General features: G+C 33.5%; 1 protein-coding gene across 1 annotated transcript; it reads left to right on the top strand.

The window, feature by feature from the left end:
* Positions 1 to 2,439: 2,439 nt before the first annotated feature.
* On the top strand, positions 2,440 to 12,162 carry LOC110890551 (protein NUCLEAR FUSION DEFECTIVE 4). The gene is made up of 2 exons (XM_022138170.2): positions 2,440 to 3,582; positions 11,565 to 12,162. The coding sequence occupies exons 1-2, from the start codon at positions 2,447 to 2,449 to the stop codon at positions 11,986 to 11,988; spliced, it is 1,560 nt and encodes a 519-aa protein (XP_021993862.1). The 5' UTR covers positions 2,440 to 2,446; the 3' UTR covers positions 11,989 to 12,162.
* Positions 12,163 to 21,463: the final 9,301 nt, after the last annotated feature.

Here is a 21,463-nt window from a genome sequence, read left to right as displayed (position 1 = left end):
AGAGGGGAGTGCCGCCATCAATTTATGGTGTTAGGGGAGTTTAAGAGGGGAGTTGACGTGGCACACGAGAATTGGTTAATGTAAGAGAGGGGGCTCTCCTCTTAGGGGAGTGCCCCTCTCACCCTAATAGACTCTCAACATCCCTTCTACTACATATTTTTTTTATTTTCTTTTATATTAGTTTTTTATTCTTTTATATTAGTTTTTGTAAATCATTTGTACATTTTGTAATTTTTATTTTCAAAAATTATTACATATTTTATTTTATTTTTGAAGATAAGTATAATATTTTTTGACTCGACTATCAGTAATTTGTTAGTTAATCACTCTCATTCTATGATGTCCACCGTATCTCTGTTATTTGTTGAAAAATAGGTTGTTACAATGTCGCTTAAAGCACCTCGGATTTGTCGCCAAGATGCTGACCAAGATGTCAGTCACGTGTCAGTGATCCTCTTCATCAGTGATTACTCCTTAGACTACTTCCAATGCATCTTTTAAAGGGATGTCTTTGGAGGCCTTTACAAGTCTTAGAGGCTATTTGCTAACCTTTAAATGGTCATTAAGAGACTACCTATTAATGAAATCATTAAAAATTTTACCAATGAGAAGGTAGAAGAATATGACATGTGATTATTTATCATTCAGATGTTACCTCTTAACCATTCAGACTTGTGGTTACCTCTTATTTATTCAGATGTTTTAAACCATTAAGAGAAAGCATCTGAATGGTCATTAAGAGGCTACCAAACAGCCCCTTACTATTGTAAACTTTTGTTCTTAAGGTGCCCTTGGCAACTAAGACCTTCCACAAGGCAGAGCCGTTCCTATGTTTTCAGAGGCCCTTAATAAACTACAAAGTGGAGGCCCAATTTCGTTATTGACTAACATTAGAGGTGCAAAAATCGGGTTTTTCTAATACCCAATTTCGGGAACCAAACCGTGTTTCGGTAAGATCGGGTTTTTTAGATACCTAGACATTAATACCCTATTTTCTATATTTTACACAATATAAATCCATTTTATTTTTTAATTTGCTTTGTATTTGATAAAAATACTTGAAATAATTACAGTATCACAACTTTATTTAATTAATATATCTCAGTCTTTCGGTTAATGTCACTAGAAGTATGCGCCAAAAGGGAAAACAAATATTGCTTATGAGTCTTTCGTTTAATGTCACCTGCAAGATGCGGCAAAAGGAAAAAAATTGCTTATGAGATTCGAGCTAGAGTCTTTACAAGACTCGCGCAGGACTAATACTACTACACTAGCAAAGTTAATAGATCTATAGAATCAAAACAATTATATATCATATATCATTTTTATATTAAATGGAGGCCCTAGGCCCGAGCCTAGGTTTTGATAAGCATTGGGCCAGCCCTGCACAAGGGCTTCGTTTCTGTTCCTTTTTGAAGGTAGGTGGGTCCAAACTGAAAGAAAAAAAATTATTTAAATATTGTGTGTAGTGGTTAGGTAATAAGGTGGGAATTTAGAAGTATATAAATATTTGTAGGGTTGAAGATAAAATAATAGTTTTTAAGGATTTTTAAAGATATGTTATCGCATATGACATGACAACTAAAGACGTCTAAAGATCCACATAGTACTGGAGATAGTCATAAAATTTGTCAACAAACTGTCAAATGTTTTTACTCACACCATGTTTACAAAAAGAGTACCATCGAGTATTATAGACTCTTAAATTTATGGTTTACAGTATGTTATTAAATGTCAAATATTTAAATTACAAGTAGAAAAAAAGGATAAAACTCTATATAAGACTATGTGTTGTAGAAGACTTGGAGCGCGTGATTGGATAGCAATGTTAGCCCTTGTAAGGGCAAACACCGCTACATACGGACATCAAAGGCGGTGCGAGGGAGTGGTGTGAGCACCATCGCATGACTGTGGGAATAAGTTGTGTGATTTTTATTTTTTTTAAATATTTTATAATATCACACCAAATCATATAGAGTCACTTTAACCACGCCAACACAACATTTCACATTTCAACTCTTCACAACATGTGTTTTTGGTGTAAAATGTGAAACACTCCACTGCCTACGTTGTGTTTTTTTTTTTTTTTTTTATTCTATTTGATCTTTTTGCAACACATAGTTTAATATATAAAAACATAACTCTTTTCATGTTGTACAGTTTCAGCCTTCGATGTAAGCAACCGTAACCCTTGCTTACGCTACTCTAATAATGGCCCCTATTCATATTTATAACCTTCTAGTAGTTACTTCAGTCCCCAAACGAATAACACGTATTAGAAAATGGTGGTGGCCTCTCATTAAACCACATACAAAATATACGTCAGTGTCACTCTCGGGGTCAACATGCACATTTTCAAACACATAAAAAAAAAACACACACTAACCGACTATATATAACTCATAACATTCTTGATAAAAACCATAAGTGTCAAGAAACCTTATCAATGGCTCTTCAATGGCTAAGCTTAGTTGCTACAATTTGGCTTCAATCCATAAGTGCAACAAACACAAACTTCCCAGCTTACTCATCTCAACTCAAACTTATTTTTTCACTCTCACAGCTTCAGCTCAACAACTTAGCTTTTGCATCCGATGCTGGAAAACTGTTTGGTTTTGTATCGGGTTTAGCCGTGGTTTATCTCCCTCTTTGGCTTGTTCTTTTAGTAGGTTCGGCACTCGGGTTCATTGGCTATGGTGTTCAGTATCTATTCCTTCTTACAAATAAAGTTTCCTCCTTACCCTACCCTTTTCTAGTTCTACTAACCCTTTTGGCTGGAAACAGCATTTGTTGGTTAAACACTGTTTGTTACATAATTGTGATACATAATTTCCCATTTGATAGACAACTAGCAATAGGATTATCTACAAGCTATCAAGGTTTAAGTGCTAAGATATATTCAGAGTTTGTTGATGTGATTTTTAAGTCCTCATCTAAATCTTCACCAATACAAATAACAAGATCATATCTTTTGTTGAATTGCATTTTACCACTCGTAGTTTGCTTGATCACTTCGCCAATGCTTCGAGAAATTAAAACCACAAGAACCCGAAGATTATCTTGTGGGTTTCTGGTAATTTTTATAATCACCATCTTTACAGGAACTTATGCTGTGCTTACCAGTTTAGAATCAGCAAAAAGGTTATGCCCTCCAGTGGTAATCTTTATTGGTATCCTTTTGTTCTTGGTGGCACCATTAGTGGTGCCATTGATGGAAAAATTAAGAGAGAAAATGGATAGTAAATGCTTGATAAGAAGCAGCGGGAAAAGGGTCACTGATGGGGGCAGCATGGTAGAGGAAAATGTAGGGGTGGTGAATGAACATGGGGTGCAAGATGAAGGGCTGTTCATGTGTGATGATGAAGAGATGGGGGCTAAAGTAATGCTGAAAAGTTTAAATTTTTGGTTGTATTTCTTTGTGTATATGTTTGGTGCAACAGTTGGCATGGTGTATCTTAACAACTTGGGACAAATTGTGGAGTCTAGAGGGAGTTCTAACATTTCTTCTTTGGTGTCATTGGCTTCTTCTTTTGGTTTCTTTGGTCGCATCTTTCCTTGCCTTCTTGACTACCATATATCAAGGTATATTTTGGCTGTGGCTTATTTGGGAGAGTTGTGTGTACGTAGTATGATAAAAAGAATTGAAAATGTGGAAATTTCAATAATTTAACAATCTAAGCTATTCATTGATTTATGAAAATAAAAAAAAAATGACATATAAAAAAGTATTTAATATCCTCTTTCTATAATTAATTAACTTTTTCATTTTTTTTTCATTTTCATCATAGAGAGTTTAGTAGTCATGTAAATTAGTAATTGTAGTGATTCTATATGTGCTTTTTATAAGATTTTAAAACAAATAAATTTAGGAACCATATACACACACAAATATATATATATATATATATATATAGGAGAAGAATCATTTAGGAACTACCCTTTATTACGAGAACCGCGAGAACCAATGTGAAAACAACTAAAAATACCTAAAAAATCTAAAAACAAAAAAAAATTAATAGTTTTTATTGAAAATTCGCCACTTTTACTTATTAAAAAAACATTTTTTTGCTACTAAAAGTAGCAATTTTATTATAAAAAATATTAAAAAAAACTGTGTGTTTCTTAGATTTTTTAACATTTTTTTAGGTTTTTTAGAGGTTTAATTTTTAGCATTTAGCTTGTGTGGGGGGTGGGGTGGGGGTTTAGGTTTTTAGGAGGGGGTGGGGGGTTTAGGTTTTTTGTGGTGTAGTGGGTTTATTTTGTTGTGTTCACATGGTTTTCGTGGTTCTCGCAATAAAGGTGCTTCTCGCATGAACCCTACCATATATATATATATATAGAGGCCAGTTAACGTACAATATGGCTTAACGTACATCACGTACGACAGATAATTACGCACGTTCATTTGAAAATCACGCAAGTTATAAACTAAAAAACCCAAATCACGCATGTTGGAAAACATTTTTTTTTGGGTAAAGGGCTACCCCAGTGATTCTATATATTCACAACCAATAAAAACAAGTAGTGTGGAGAATCCAACACTAGTTCAGACATAGGACATACCCCTATGACTGTAACAACCAAAAACCGAAATAAAACCAACACAAGTAGCAACAACTAGACAAACTTCTAGAAACAAAAATTAAAAACACTCAAGTACAATCAGCCTCCATTATCAGTCACACTATCGATATGGATCTCCCAGCCTTCCAGCAATCTCCTCACTCTATCCGTGTTCCTGAACTTTACTCCCATCAGCTTGTATCGAACCGTACTTAGAATTAGATCACGAACAGTGTCCGGCGGTCTAGTGTGGATCTTGAATAGTCTCGCGTTCCTCTCCTGTCAGATGATATAAGCCGTTGCAGCAACAATTAATCGACTCACATAGTTACCAGCATGTTGGAAAACATTAATCACGCACATTATACACATAATCACGCACGTTATGCTACGTGATGTACATTAAGCCATATTGTATTTTACGCTTTTCCTATATATATATATATATATATATATGGGAAGATTCAAATGAAAACCACTAGTTATTGTGAAAACTCGAAAACTAATTAAAAAAGCAAAAAAAAAAAAAAACATACCAATTTTTTTTTTTTTGCATACCAATTTTCGCAATTTTTTATAAATAAAAAAATTAAAAAAAAAATTGTAGTGCACATTTTTTTATATGTACTACACATGTGTACTACAAAAAAAAAATTGTAAATTTTTTTATATATATAAAAAGTAGCGATTTTTAATAAAAAAATTGTAAAAAAAATTGGTGTGTTTTTAGGCTTTTTTTAGTTAGTTTTCGAGTTTTTATAATAAAAGTGGTTTTCATTTGAACCTTCCCTTATATATATATATATATATATATATATATATATATATATATATATATATGGGCTAGGATCATTTCAGAACCATAAATATTTACAGAACTCGCAGAACTACTAATAAACAATCTTTTTATTTATATATTTTTATGTTTAGGATAATATTATCATTTATTATGTGTATTTTTACGATTACATACATGTTAAGAGTAATTTTATCATTTTTTATATGTAATTTTATAATTACACATATGTAAACTAGTTTTTTTACATATATGTAATTAGTTATGACACATATATATAATTTTGGCAATTAAACATATGTAAACTACTTTTAACATGTATGTAATCAAAGAAATACATATAATAGATGATAAAAAGATCCTAAATACAAAAACTTATATATAAAATGATTGTTTATTAGGAGTTCTGAAAGTTCTGTAGTTATTTAGAGTTCTGAAATGAACTCAACCCATATATATATATATATATAGCCAAGATCATTTCAGAACCATAAATATTTACAGAACTCGCAGAACTCCTAATAAACAATCTTTTTATTTATATATTTTTATGTTTAAGATAATTTTATTATATTATGTGTATTTTTACGATTACATACATGTTAAGAATAATTTTATAATTTTTTATATGTAATTTTATAATTACACATATGTAAACTACTTTTAACATGTATGTAATAAAAAAAATACATATAATAGATGATAAAAAAATCCAAAATACGAAAACTTATATATAAAATGATTGTTTATTAGGAGTTCTGAAAGTTTTGTAGTTATTTAGAGTTTTGAAATGAACTCAACCATATATATATATATATATGTATGTATGTATTTATGTATAAAGAAGAACAATATAACAAGATGGGAGATATTTAAGGTTAATCGTATCCAATGGTTTTGTGTAAATAGCAAACAAGTTGATGACTGTAGTCCTCTATCTTTAATTTGAAAATCTAGTGTGTATATATATCATGATAAAACAATATAACATGGGATGCATACAAGGTCAAAGATATCCAAAAGGAATTTTCTATATACCAAACAAGTTACTGATTCTACTTCTGTGGCCTTAATTTGAGAATATTGTTATTCAATTAGCTGCAACTACGTTATCAAAGTTATTGGTAGTTTTCTTTTCTACATAACTATGAAAATACATGGTATAAAGAACAATCTAAACAAGATGAACACAAAACAGAAGGTTTTATTTACGGAACAATCTTCATTACAAAATAATCACTCAAAACCTCACAACTCACAATAGATCATCAACACAATGATCTGATAAGTATAGAAACAAGAACTCAAACGATCGGTGAATCAGAATGATTCACAAGATCACGAAACCTTAATTTTTTAAGAGAGAAGACAGAGATTTGTTATAAAAGAGAGAGAGAGAGAGAGAGAGAGAGAGAAAGAGAGAGAGAGAGAGAGAGAGAGTGATATCAAGACAACTATGTGAATATAAAAGGCAAAGAACCCTAAAATAAGTCCAGCTGTCTCGAAGCTTCATGTCTTAAGCCCACCTGTTATAACTTGAGACCACCAACTCGAGCCCAATAGAAAAAACAACCCAAACACATGCACAAAAGAATAAAACAATTAGAAGAATTTTATAAAATATTGAAGTGTTATTTTAACAATAACAAAATAAGTTTTGTTTCAGCATACATGCTTTTAAATATCTTATTTAAAAATGATGAAAATAGGCGCATGCCAACCATGATTTTTAGTAAAATAGTCATTGAATTTGTTGACTTGTAAATTAATCAAACCGATAAGAGATTGACAAGCAAAATCAGCACCTTGATAGCCCACAATCCTACAAAAACCTGTAAACGAAAACTAATAAGGACATGTTCGTGTTCGTTCGTTAAGGATATAATATGAACGGTTCATGAAAACTATCTGAACAACATTTTATATTCATGTTCGTTCATCAAGGAAATGAACGTGTTCACGAACACAGAAAAAATCGGCAAAGACGATGGTGGCTAGAGGTGGATCGTGTGAGGGAGCGACGTTAGACCTAATCGTTTGAATGAAGATAGATAACGTTTTTCGATATGGATAATCAGAAGGAAAGTGAAGCGATGCATAAACAACGTGGAGATAGGGTTTCCTATTTTATTTGTTTGAATAGTGAGATAAATAAGAATTCAAGAATACAAAAGTTTAGATAAAATAAATAAATACTAAAAAATGTTTAATGAACAACATAACCAAACGAACCTGAACGAATATTCTTGAACACATTATCCAAAGTTTCACGAATGTAATTGAACGAACAAGACATCTGTTCATGTTATTTCATTTAACTAAATGAACGGAATTTTGTTGTTCATATTCGTTCAATAATTAAAATAATTAAACGAACGAACGTAAACTAACTTCCCACCGTAAGGTTCACGAACTGTTCACGAAACGTTTGATTCGTTTTTAGCCTACTCCGACATTCCAACACCTTTTTAGTCGCACAGAAGACACAAACGTTACAATTGAGCCCCCATCTCACCGAACTAAACAATATAAAAATACAAGTGTAAAGTGGCTGACTGAAAAAAGAGGGAGTGCCTTTTCTTTGCCCGCTAAAATAGTGTTGTTTTCTTTTACCCGTCGGCTAAATTAGTGCCGGAACTTTTACACATGTAAATTTTGATTGGTGGACCATCCCTCTTTTTTAGTGCCGGAAAAAGTAAAGGCAATTACTTTAGCCCGCCGGCTTAAATAATGCTCGTATTTTGCACTTTCAACTTTCTAATAGAGTATGAAGGTGTCGACCCTGCTTAGTTGTCCTTATCTTATTAGTTTGCTTATTTTACAAGTCCACAAATTCAATCCTTCTTTTATTAAAAATCTTGATTAACATGTTTATTTCCATGATTTTTTGGTATCTTATTATCTTGGCAATGAAACTAAAAAATGTGCAGTTTGATTTATCAAATTTCTCATACGTTATAAAGTCATAATATAAATAGGTTAATTTGCATATGAAAATTCAATAACTAAGGGATTTTTGAAAACATAAGATAAATTTATCGTAGCTCTGAGAAAACAATTAAAAAGTCCTACGACGAGTAAAAGTTGAAGAGAATTTATGGTATGACAACAAAAAATGTTAGTACTTCAAAAGGGTACCATATAATCCTGTTGTGGTTATTAGTTATTGTTTAACTACAACTAAAGAAGTCGTGGTCTATTGACAAATTTAAAGTCTTTAAATAATTTAGTTTGTGAGGCAGGTCTTGAGTTCAAGTTTTACAAACAACAAAGACTAAAGAAAAATTTGTAGTTCAAAAAAATAGTTATTGTTTAATTACTAAGACTATAGGGTGTGGTCATGACCCTCATGATCACCATGACCCTCAAAATCAGTGTCATGTCACCCACCTCTAATCCATAATCTAAAATCATTACTTTAAGGGTGTTTTCAAGACCCAAACCACTATCCCCTTATTTATTTTAATTTATCTTTCTCAAAAGAAAAGGGATATGATTTATTGAAAAATAGAAAGGAGGACCATGGTTGTCATGGTTTAATCCATGCAAACGATGGTGGATTAGGGGGGGAGGGGGGAGGCGTAGTATTCCGTTCCTAGGTGGTGAATCACGTCTCAACCATGACCCCCACACCCTTTAGTCTAACGAGTCGATTCTTATCTACACCTATGAGTACAAAATAACAAAAGGCTGCTTCTAAATAAATGAGCAGGAAGTCTAATAAGTACGTGCAAGATTATTGTGTGGTTCTTAATGCACAGAACATAATTGTGTGTCGTGGAAATATGATTTACCTTACAGCTTAGACTGAGGGGAGTGGGGCGACTCCCACCCCCAAGTTGCCCCCAAGTCGCCCTCCACACCGCCCCCCTATGGCAACCTCTTGAAAATTTTGGCTTGCCCGTCTTGCAGAGAACGCCACAAACCAACAACAAACCAACTTTTCAAACAACTTTTCAAAACCAACTTTTCAAACAACCAATCAAAAAACCTTAACTTTTCAAACAACCAATCACATCTTTCTTTGGCAACTTGAGTTGCCCCAAACACCACGCCCCCTTTTTTGCTTAAAATCCTCTGATCTGACGTGGCGCCACGTATCGCAAGACGCACCCTCTAAAGGTTGCCCCACTCCCTTCAGTCTTAGACTCCGAAGAAGGTTGCGTTGTACATGCATATTTAATACGGCATTTAAATGTTGACATACAATATAATAGTTAAAAATAAACACACTTATGTTTGATTGAGCCAATCAAGGCTGGCTCTTGAGCAATTATAATAAAGTCAATACTTTAGGCATTACTTATATTGGGCCTCCAATTATAAGAGGAAATTATATATAATTATGAGTTATTATGAAATTGGGCTTCTGGTGTAATTTGAATGTGGGCTCCTTAATTGATAAAAAGAACCGGCTATAATTTATAGTCTATTGGGAGTTACCAACTATAATTATTTTTTTGAATAGAAACTGGGAATAAGAATCCAGTTATTTTAAAAGGAAAATAAACACAAACTAAGAATTGGGGCCCTAAATTTCGGGTTTGCTTTAAGCCACCAAAATGCAAAATGATTGAGCCGGCCCTGAAGCGAATCATTTTTGGTGCTCATTTATTTCACATCATACTTTTGCTTTGTCCGAACACTATTATGTTTATTCAGGATAACGTAGGTGTTTGGGATAGCATATTTTGGAGCAACTTATAAGTTATTGACTTATAAAATTTAATAAGTTGTTTTTAGAGTGTTTGGATTAATTATATAAGTTATTTTTATGTGTGGAGAAGTTGTTTTTGAGAAGTTAAAAATTCTAAGTTATAACTTATGACTTATATAAGTTAATAAGTTGTTTTTGAGACGGAATCCCAAACACCCCCAATATCAAGAAAATGAAAGAAACGCAAGTAAAGAACATATATCAAGAAAATGAAAGGAACGCAATAAAGAAAAGAATAATATTAAGTTTCTGAATTTTCATTTTAGTATGAAAACTGAAAAGGTGAGGCTTGTGGGGTTATTTAATAGGGTGTATAGGGTTATACGGCACGTATAAATAATCTGACATAATAAATATTGTGTCTTATAATTATATACGGCTTATAAAATGTTATACCACTCGTGTAAATGAAGAAAATGTTAGGTTGTATAGCATTCCATACGAGCCTTATAACATTATATGGGTCGTATGTATTATTTGAGATTTGGGTTCTATAACATTAAATGGGTCGTAAAACAACGTATAATAGTCGTATATTGTTATACGGCTGGTATACATGGAGACAAAAAAACATTCTTTAACTTTTTTTGTGTAAGATTCTTCTATACGGCCCTTATAACTCTATACGGGACAATATAGTTTGTAAGAGTATGAAAATAAAATTTTAGATATATAGAAATGATGGGAGCCATTTAATAAGGCTTTCTTTATTAAACTGTCCTTTTTATCTTGGGAAAAAAATTAGAAACCATTTGTTAAAACTATTTTTTTTTAATAATGGAATTTGTTTTTATTTTTTAAACTTAAAGTTATATGTTATTTAAATGTGATAAAAAAACTATTAACTTTATATCAAATATTTTGTTTCTCTACCATAATAAATTTTCATTTCCATTCCATTCTTTTCCCCTTACTTATATATATATATGTGTGTGTATGTAGGATAATGCTAGGGAGAAAACCCTCTATTTTGAGAAAACCCTAGAAAACTCAACCTCCTGACTTTTTTTTTTTTTTTTGAAAAAAATAACACATTTAATATACATGTTTTTAAGAGTTTTGAGCAAAAAAAAAATCAAAAAAGCGCCGAGTAGTTTTTTTTAAAAAAAATAAACAAGTTTTAGCAGCTTTTTCATTAACATGTGTTAGACAAAAAGTTGCTGAAACTTGTTTATTTAAAAAAAAAAAAAAAAACCACTCGGCGCTTTTTTGATTTTTTTGGCTCAAAACTCTTAAAAACATGTATATTACATGTGTTATTTTTTTTAAAAAAAAAAAAAAAAAAAGTCAGGAGGTTGGGTTTTCTAGGGTTTTCTCAAATTTTTAGGGTTTTCTATATAACCCTCCCTTATATATATATATATATATATATATATATATATATATATATATATATATATATATATATATATATATATATATAAGATGCAAATACAAAATAAAAACCCTACAAAGTTTAGGACTAAACATATTTTTCATGTCTTTCAGGCTCAAATTCAAGAATAAAGTATCCAGACCAGCAATGATAGCACTAATGATGATGCCGATGGCAGCATCATTTTTCTTACTTCTGAGCGGGAGCGACATTTGTCTATACATAACCACAGCTACCATTGGGATATGTACGGGTGCAATCACCTCGATCTCTGTGTCAACTACTGCTGAGCTTTTTGGGCCAAAGAACTTTGGTGTGAACCATAACATTGTGGTTACTAATATCCCAATAGGATCGTTCTTGTTTGGAAACATGGCCGCATTGCTTTACCGTGGGCAAGCCCTTACAAACATTGATGGAAAGTGTTTGGGCGTCAAATGTTATCAAACAAGTTTCATAATTTGGGGTTCGCTTTGTTTCCTAGGGACCTTTTTAGCTATAATTCTTCATTCAAGATCTAAAAAGACTTACATATAGGTCTAAAAAGACTTACATATTAGTTTTGACTATTTATATCTTTTGATGTATAGATGCATACGTATATTTATGTGCAAGCTCCCTTATATAAGGTATCTATTTGTGTGGATACTTCATTAGTTATTCATCAAGATTGAGTTTAGTATATGTTTCTATTATTGAGTTTTACAAAAAGTAAAGAAAGGTGTTCAATAATCTCATATGGCATCAATAGAGACATTACAGACAACAAGTATTACCACATCTAAAGGTGAATTATCTGTGTTTATAATATTTATGTATGCATATATGAAACTCCAGGGATTGATTATTTCTTTCAATGTACTATTGAAAATGAGAAGAAACAAGCATTTGCAAAAAACAATGGAAAGTGCGTGGGTCAAATGATATCACACAAGTTTCATCATTTGGTGTTGCCTTGTTTCCCAGTGGCCTTTTTAGCGATAAATCTTTGTTTAGAATCTAAAATGAGTTACATATAGGTTTTTGATATGTAACATCTTTTGATAGATAGATGCATACATATACTTAAGTGCACGCTTATATAATGTATCTATATGTATTTAGTATAGGTTTCTATTGACTAGTGTTAAAAGTTACCTTATCAACTATCACATCATAAAAAAAACGTGTTCTGAAAAAACATCTGTTAGGATCTGAGTTTGATACTTGTGATTAAAACAAATAAGAACTAGAAAATTTTCAATTGTAAAACTGATAAAATAATCACAAGCAGGGAATTATCATCAACGACTGTTTTATATCAGACTCAAATGATTTGATTACAGTACAATTGACTCTACAAACTTCCCCTCAGCCTGATGACAAACAAATCTGTTGGTACTAAATAGAATGGAATGTGATAATAAATCTCTAACACTTGAAGTCTATTTATACAAGTACAAAAGGTCTGCTTGCAAGTAACTGACGTCGCCATGATAGTGATATGTAACATTCCTAATAGAAACGATTCCACAAATATTGCAAACCTCTGTGGAGAACTATCTTATGATTTATTGCATCTAACTTTGTTCTAAGCAAGTACTATTGTATTGAAACCTCTGATTTTCAAACTGTTGTTGCTTCATATCAAACATCTATTTGGTTAGAACATATGTTTGGTCTTCTAGAACAGATCTTTGCTTCAACAGTACTTTGGTCTTGATCATTGCTTGGTTCTTCTTCAACAGTGGTTTTCTGATTAGAGTTCAAGTTTCACTATCTTTTGGAGGAGTCTGGTTCAGTCTTTTGTTTATTTCTTGATCAAAGTGGTCATGTTTCGGGTTTTTAAATATCATATGTTCTTTCGTAGGTCCAACAATATCACTCTAGAACAAATGATGCCAAAATAGATGTTTAATGGATCAACATTTATTCCTCATCAACTTCTCCCTGATTTGGGCTTTGAATTGCTTCTCAAATTCTCTAGAGAGAGAGAGAGAGAGAGAGAGAGAGAGAGAGAGAGAGAGAGAGAGAGAGAGAGAGAGAGTCATCTGGATCCCTTTCAAGTGGAAGACTCAGTAAGTCTTGCAGATCTTCAATTTTCAGTCAAAAGGCACTATTCAATGAGATTTTTTTTCCACTTCTCCATTCATGGCTTGACCAGCTGGATGACCATTTTAGAATTTTTAAGCTAGATGGATTTCTTGAGGCACATGTTACTAGATGAGTTGAGGGAAATTGTTTTCCCAAGACTTGCCCAAGCAGTTATTCTGGTTTTGCATCTAGATACCCATAATATCAATTCATTTTTGATCCCTTCTTTTTTTTATTTCATCTTCGTATTTTTCAAGTCTTGAACAAACATCTATTTTTTTCCTTTTGAGGTAGCTTTTAATAATATTTATGTATGCATATATGAAACTCTAGGGGTTGATTATTTCTTTCAATGTACTACCGAAAATGAGAAAAACAAGGATTTGCAAATAACAATGGAAAGTGCATGGGGTCAAATGATATCAACAAGTTTCATCTTTGGGGTTGCTTTGTTTCCCAGTGGTCTTTTTAGCTATAATTCTTTGTTCAGAACCTAAAATGACTTATATATGGGTTTCTGACATCTTATACGTTTTGATACATAGATGCATATATATACTTATGTGCACACTTATATAATGTATCTATATGTATGTAGATACTTTATTAGTTAAAAATCAGGCTTAGGTTTAGTATAGGTTTTTATTGATTAATGTTAAAATTACCTTATTAACTATCACATACTAAAAACACTTGTTCTTAAAAAAAAAACATCTGTTAGGATCGGAGTTTTATACTATAATTAAAATAAATAAGAAATAGGAAATTTTTGAGAGTCTAGGATCCGGCGAGTTTAGATGGAAGTTTGGGTAGAAAAGAACTAATTTGATAGAATATTATTGATAAGAATGGTGTAGAAGCAGAATAGTCGAAAGCTTCGTTCATACCGAAAGAGTATACATTTTTTTCAAGCTGGAGCCAGCATTTCCCCTTTGGGAATCAAAACTTCTCCCAAGCTATCACTCACAACTCCTATATATAGGCAAGATCCTCCGTGCGAGTGAGCTTGGTGAGAATGGAACAAGTTCCATTCGTGTGACTAGACTAGTTCTCCATTTGGAGTGAAATGAACAAGTTCCATTTGAATATTTAATATTTAATATGGACTAGCATATTAAAAATTCCTCTTGATCTATCTGGTCATAGTCTTCTCTTGTCATCTCAGAGTTATCCAGAATATGCTACCGAATATTGATCCATTAGTCCACAAGGGTCAGGCCTATTAAAAATTTGTTAGTGCATATTCTTTGTGTCCGCCACTGTGAGAATAGGCTAGTTAGAGCATGTGTTGAATATTATATATATGAGAGTTAGAAATACGAGATTTTAATGAAAAGTTCGCTTCGTACGAAGGAGCCCTTCGCACGAAGGGACACTATCCAGTCGCACGAATGGAACTTGTTCCATTCGCTCCAAGCTCACTTGCACGAAGGATCTTGCCTATATATAGAGTTGTGAGTGAGAGCTTGGGAGAAGTTTTAGTTCCTAGAAGGGAAATGCTGGAGAAACTCCAGCTTGTAAAAGATGTATACTCTTTCGGTATGAATCAAGCTTTTGACTATTCTGTTTCTACTCCATTCTTATCAATATTCTACCGAATTAGTTCTTTTCTACCCAAACTTCCGTTTAAACCCGCCGGATCCTGGACTCTCAATTGGTATTAGAGCTACGGTACCGATTCAGTCGATCTAACAGTTGATTGATCACCTACGCTCATGAATTATGGGTTTCTAGGGGGTTTTAGACGTAAAACATCAAATTGAAGGTCAATTCACAGATGGATTTTGAAATTGAAGACATCATTACATTGAGAATTGATTTTCATCCATATCTGTGAAGTATTATCATGAAATTCGTAGAAATAAAGATTTTGGATCGAAAATTTGGATTCAACAGCGTTCGAACGAATGGATCAGCTCATTCGCACGAAGGAACCATGTTCATTCGCACAAATGGATCAGCTTATTTACACAAAGACATCCTATTTCATTCTAAAATCAGATCATTTGCACGAATGGACCTACCCAGAAAAGGCACTTTTTGATCGCGGTGATGAGATGAATGTCTAGAAAAAATTTGGTGATTGAATTTTTTTTTTTTTTGAGATTTTAACGATAAATAGGGGTTTTCGGGGACATTGTCAGGGGCTTCAGAGAATAGATAAGATGATTTGATCACAGAATAGTGAAGATAATGGGGTAGTCATGATACCTATGTAGAATGTATATCATTTGGGTTATCTAACTATTACTAGGCCAAATCTAAAAATCTGAAATGATGAAAAACGCACTTTTGTGGACCATAATGACACATTTTCCGCATAATGGAGGTTTTCAGTGAAAATAGTGGAATGAATTGCCAAGTTTGAGGGGGAAATTCAGTGATAAGTTTAGAGGAGCTAGAATTTGCAAATATGAGGGGGAATACAAATTTCATAAGAATAACGGAAATTCCGGCATTTTTGAAATTCGTGACATGCAACAGTATTCGAGTGGTTCCGACTTCAGATTGTCCGGGGATATATAGGATCTGGATTCATTAGTTCGAGATCAAAGGAAGTTCAGACTCTACAGATCAGGGTTAGATTGATATCTTATGGTTTGAGTCACGGGTCTTCGTCAAGCCGTTTAGCAAGATTAGCGTTATGAGATGCATCAGTATTGTCGATACTTAAAAGATATCAAAGCTTTGTGATAGTCTAAAGTGTCAGAATAGTTAATCTTCGAGCAGGTGAATTGTTTTTAGGACTAACCGCCGAGGAATGACGATGTTTGTTGATTAAGTTGCTGCCGAAACTAACGGAGAAGACTATACATCTGTTATCGTGACTGAAGAAGAAGAATGTGAAACTGATCATGAATGAATGTTGCTGAGATCTGAATGTCTTACTAGATGATTTATTAACTGATGAAGATTTACTGATTGTGGAGATTACTGTTTACACTGATCAATCTTTCAGGAGTGTTATTGAAGATGATTACTGAAAACTGGATTTCTGATTTTCATGGGTATTCATAGAATTGAAGTTTACCGATGTGGTGATTCGAAGTTTCTATCAATTTTCGGTTGGGTTTTTGAAGATCAAAGGATCAAGTAGGGGAATACGCTAAAACCAAACGCGAATATGCTTAAAGTCGAAACGGAGAAGTTACATTGTGTTATTTCAAGTTGGTGATTATTCGTGAGGATTGTGATATAGCAAATCAGAGGAGGTTGGAAGCTGATGTGATCAAAATACAACATACAAATTATGTCAAATACGGTGAAAAAGCAACCATTTTTAGTACTAATGTTGGAAAAAGCTCCTGTTTTCCTTCCTTTTATATTTTCAGGGATAAAAGAGCTTATATTTGCAAAAGGAGCAAAAAGACAGCAAAATCCAACATAAATGTAAAGAAGAAGGAATTGTCGCAGCTCGCCAAGCCCTGATTCACATCCAAATCTCAAAATAACAAGAACAGAAGGCTGACACGGGGCCGTGTCCACCTGACACGGGCCGTGTCCAAGGATAGATACCGGGCAGAAGAAAAAGATAACTGCATAAGACAAAAATGGCGACCAACCCGGGGCCGTGCTAGGCCAACACGGGGCGTGGTCAACTCTTATAAACGTGGCGCACCATGGAGGCATTCCATGGACTATCCATTAGTTTAGTAGTTTAATCTTAGTTTAAATTTAGTTTCATATCTAGTTTAACGTTTTCTTTTGAGTATTTAGCTTTGTAGGAGTAAGGCACACTCAACAGAGGGAAATGCATGATGAAATGGAACCCATGCACGTAAAACAGAAGCCTCCCAACTCATTTTTTTGCAAAACAGTGGCTGCAACACGGGGCCGTGCTCACCCAGCACACCCCCGTGGCCACCCACTGTATGTCTTCTGATTTCATTTGTTACTGGCACTTTGGACATAGTTTGGATATAGGGTCGTGTCCCCATAGCACGGGGTCGTGCTGCAAGTGCCAGTAACCAAATTTTTTTTGTTATTTTCATACTTTTTACACATTTTTTCAAAATAAATCCTTTTTGGACACATTAAGGACAATGTGTAATTTAAGTGGGGGGGGGGGGGGAGGATAATAGAAACCTTTAATCATTTGTCCTAAACGAAGGCTTATACAAAACTCACCTTGGAACCGCTAAACACCCTAGACTTTTTCAAAAATTCCTCTTTTCATTTTTTTTCACTTATCTTAAGTTTAGTTGGGTAAACAAGTTCTAAAAATTCTATTTTTACAAATTTACAACCGATAGCATCGTGATAAAAAGAAACAATTTAGAAAAATTATGAAAACGGGCATGATAAATCTTTGTAAAATTTGATTATATTTAAATTTTTACACTATGACCCTTTTCCCACAAAAGTGAGTTTTGAGCCATTACCGAGCATAAAAATATACATCTTTACTAATTGCTCAATTTTCCTTTCTTGTGTGAATAGCCCGTTTGGTTCTCACGAATCTAGAACTTAACAACCCGATACATTCCAAGTCCTTACCGACAAAAATCTATGTAGGTAAATGATAGAGGTATTAGGACAAACCCATTTTTCAAACAAAACCTTTATTTTCTTTGCTTTATACAAAAACACCCCCTTAGTTAAACCCTCTGAGCCTTAAAAACCTTTTTCATTTTAAACCCACAAAAGTACCCTTTCATTTTTCATCCTTCATTTTTGTAAATTTATCGGTGTTAGTGTACTATGTCTGTTGACTTCGTCTTGTATCATGTCATGTAATAGAATTGATAGATCAAGGCTCATAGTTCGAGAAATAGGGTTTAGGGTAATTCCGCTCGAAATTATCTAATTCCGTTTGAAGAGTTAGGAGGTTAATACCGCGCGGAATTAGCCTTAGCTAATTCCGCTTGAACCAAACTCTGTTAATCTCGCGCGGAATTAGGAGCTTATATATAGGGTTGTTTCCGTTTCATTTGTAACGGAATTAGAAATTGTACCGAAGTGCTGTCGGTTTGTCTCGAGGTGCTGTAATTCTATCAGATCAATAATAGAGACATATTATAGTGAATCAAGCTGTTTCAACGTCCGTTTCACTGATTCCGCCTTGAATCGGATCTAAAAACTCTTCTGATTGGCTATTTTGGGTCATACAACGATCCTACAAGTGGTATCAGAGCACAGGAGGAGGAGTTTCATCAAATTCAGCTTGATTTCATCAGAATTTCATACTTCTACACTTCTTTTCTAAATTGAACAAGTTTTAACGGTCAAAATGATCTGAATCTCACACATCATAAGCGTAACAGTGTTTTAACAAAGCCTTGAAAGAATTGGACTTAAAATCAACCTAAAACTGATAAAAATTGTAATTTCGTTTGAAAAGTTGGAGCAAAATTATGACATCAGCATAATTCCGTTTGAACAGTTCTTAATTCCGCACGAAATTAGCTAGGTTGGGTTAATTCCGTTTGAACTTGAAGTTAATTCCGCGCGAAGTCACAATTTCGTTTCAAAGTGTCTAATTTCGCTTGAGTGAAAGTTAATTCCACGCGGAATTAGTAGTTTCGTGTGAAAAGTCTAATTCCGTGTGAGATCTAATATAGTTTGAACCTTAATTCCGTTTCAAAGTGATTCTGTTTGTAAGTGGATATTTTGAGTGATAGTTCATTTCAGGTTATTTGATATTGTTGAAACTGATTTTGTTTGTTTGTTTGTTCCAGTTGCATTAGTTCAAGAATTTTCATCATGGCTGAAAAATTTTACAACACTTTTTACAACGCGTTTACCTCAGATACATCGGAAAGTTCAGAAGTTTCTCCCAAAGCAATAACAAAATCAATTAAAGAGAACATTAAACATGATAACGTTTATGGAACTTTTTCGAAACCACCTAAGCTTGATAATATTGAGGATTATGTTTGGGGGAAAGAAAGGTTTATCAACTGGACTAAAGCGTATGCACATGAAAGTTGGTTTTGCTTGGATTTTGGCTATGATAAACCTATTGATGACAAAGGAGAAGAAATCCCGATCAAAAGTTTCACAGAAGAAGACAAACGAAGATTTTCATATGAGCAAAAGATGATCGCCTTGATTCAACAATCGATTCGAGATGATATTTTTTCATTATTAACTCATGATGGATCTTCAATCACTATGTGGGAACCTTTACGAGTGAAAGCTGGGGGGGGGGGGGGTAAACAAATCAAGAAAAACAAAATTGCGTTATTAAAAAAGGAATTTGATTTGTTTGATAGTCTGAAAGGTGAATCTGTTAGGCAAATGATTGAACGTTTTTGTCACCTAAAAATAGAACTTGAAAGGTTTGACATTGTGAAAACAAGAGAAGAAATAATTGACAAAGTAATTGAAGCGTTACCACGAGCTGATCAGTGGCAAACGTTTGTGTTTATTTTGAAAAATGATGTTTTGTATGATACAATTTCTCTTGATGTTTTGTTAGAAAAAATTGAAAGTCATGATCTGGAATTGCAAAAGCAAAGCAAGATGAGCAGTTCGTCACATAATCAGAATGTTGGTCTGTATTACAAAGGCAATTTACCTTCGGTTAAAGCTGATAGTTCACCAAAGACAGTATTTAGTGGTGAGAAGATGAAAGAACCACAAACAACCTCAACAAGCTACAATTCTGGATATCATTCATCTTCAAAAGCAAGTCCTGCAGAAGCAGAGGAGATATTGTGTAACAATGCTCTCAAGTTGAAAAATTCTCCTGCAATGAGCATCAATGCAGCTAAGCAGCAAATGAGTTTCCTTGCATCAGTTCTGGAATCGTATGAAGGTCTAGTTGCAGGCAAAATTGGAAATTCCGAATTGACCAAAGAAAACTACGACCAGATTGATCCAGAAGAAATGGAGCTCATAGACATTCGCTGGTGTTTGGGAAGTTGCATTCGCAGAGCTCAGAGATACATGGAAATTACCGGGAAGCAATCATTGGGTGGTCCGTCAACGAAGCTTGGATTTGACAAATCCAAAGTAACCTGTTTCAGATGTAAGCAAAAATGTCATTTCAAGAGAGAATGCAACAATTCTGCAGTTAGTCGTAATGAACAACCTTTCAATGATGATTATTATCGAAAGGCAATCTACCATCGAAGCAAAGAAGAACCAAAATTGATTGAAAACAATACAAAAGAAAAGTCAAGAGCTTGTGCAGTCTTCCATGATGATGAAGGTTATGACTGGAGTGAAATTCTTCCAGAAGAGGATCGTATTGATTATCGATTCAAAATTAGAACAAAGGAAAATGCAGAAACTTTTCACAAAAAACATGATCATTATGCTTTTGTTGCTGAGATAAAAGAGAAAACTCGAGAAGAAATTTGGAGAGAAAAAACTGAGAGAGAAATTTTCATTACTGGATGCAAAATGGAAAAGATGCAGGAAGAATATGAAAATGCTGTGAGAAACAAAAGATGGGATAAAAATCAAGAATGTTATGTCAACAAAGAAGGTGAACCTGCTGTTCCCAGAAGTGACATAGTTCATGATGATGTTCTTCTAGTAATTCCTCGATCCGACGAATATTATTCAAATGTTGCAAAAGACAAAACATATGTAAAAAGGCTGGATAAAATCATCAGAGATGCTATGACAACAAATCTGAGGAAGAGGAATGAAGAAAGAATGAAGAAGAATATTGAGAATTTGGTTGATGATTTGAAGAAAGTTGCTGAGGAGGTCAAGGTAGAAGAAGTGAAGACTCTTGCGAAGGATGTTGCTGAAGAAGAACAGAAAAAGGAAGAATATGAGAAGGTAGTTGAAAAAGAAAAAGTTGTTACTGAAGAACAGCAAGTTGAAGGAGTTAAGAAGAAGATGGAAAGTTCGATAGAAATGAAGGTTGAAAGTTCAGCAGATGTTGTTGGTAATGCTGGTACTGGTGAAGAAAAGAATAGTGAAGCTGATCAGAAGCAAAAAGAAGCAAACACCAAGGTGTCAATCACTGAGGTAAAATCTG

Source organism: Helianthus annuus, chromosome 11 (assembly GCF_002127325.2).
Source record: "Helianthus annuus cultivar XRQ/B chromosome 11, HanXRQr2.0-SUNRISE, whole genome shotgun sequence".
Taxonomy (NCBI): Eukaryota; Viridiplantae; Streptophyta; class Magnoliopsida; order Asterales; family Asteraceae; genus Helianthus; species Helianthus annuus.
Note: the sequence above shows the minus strand (reverse complement) of the source record. Positions and strands in the feature narration are given on the sequence as shown.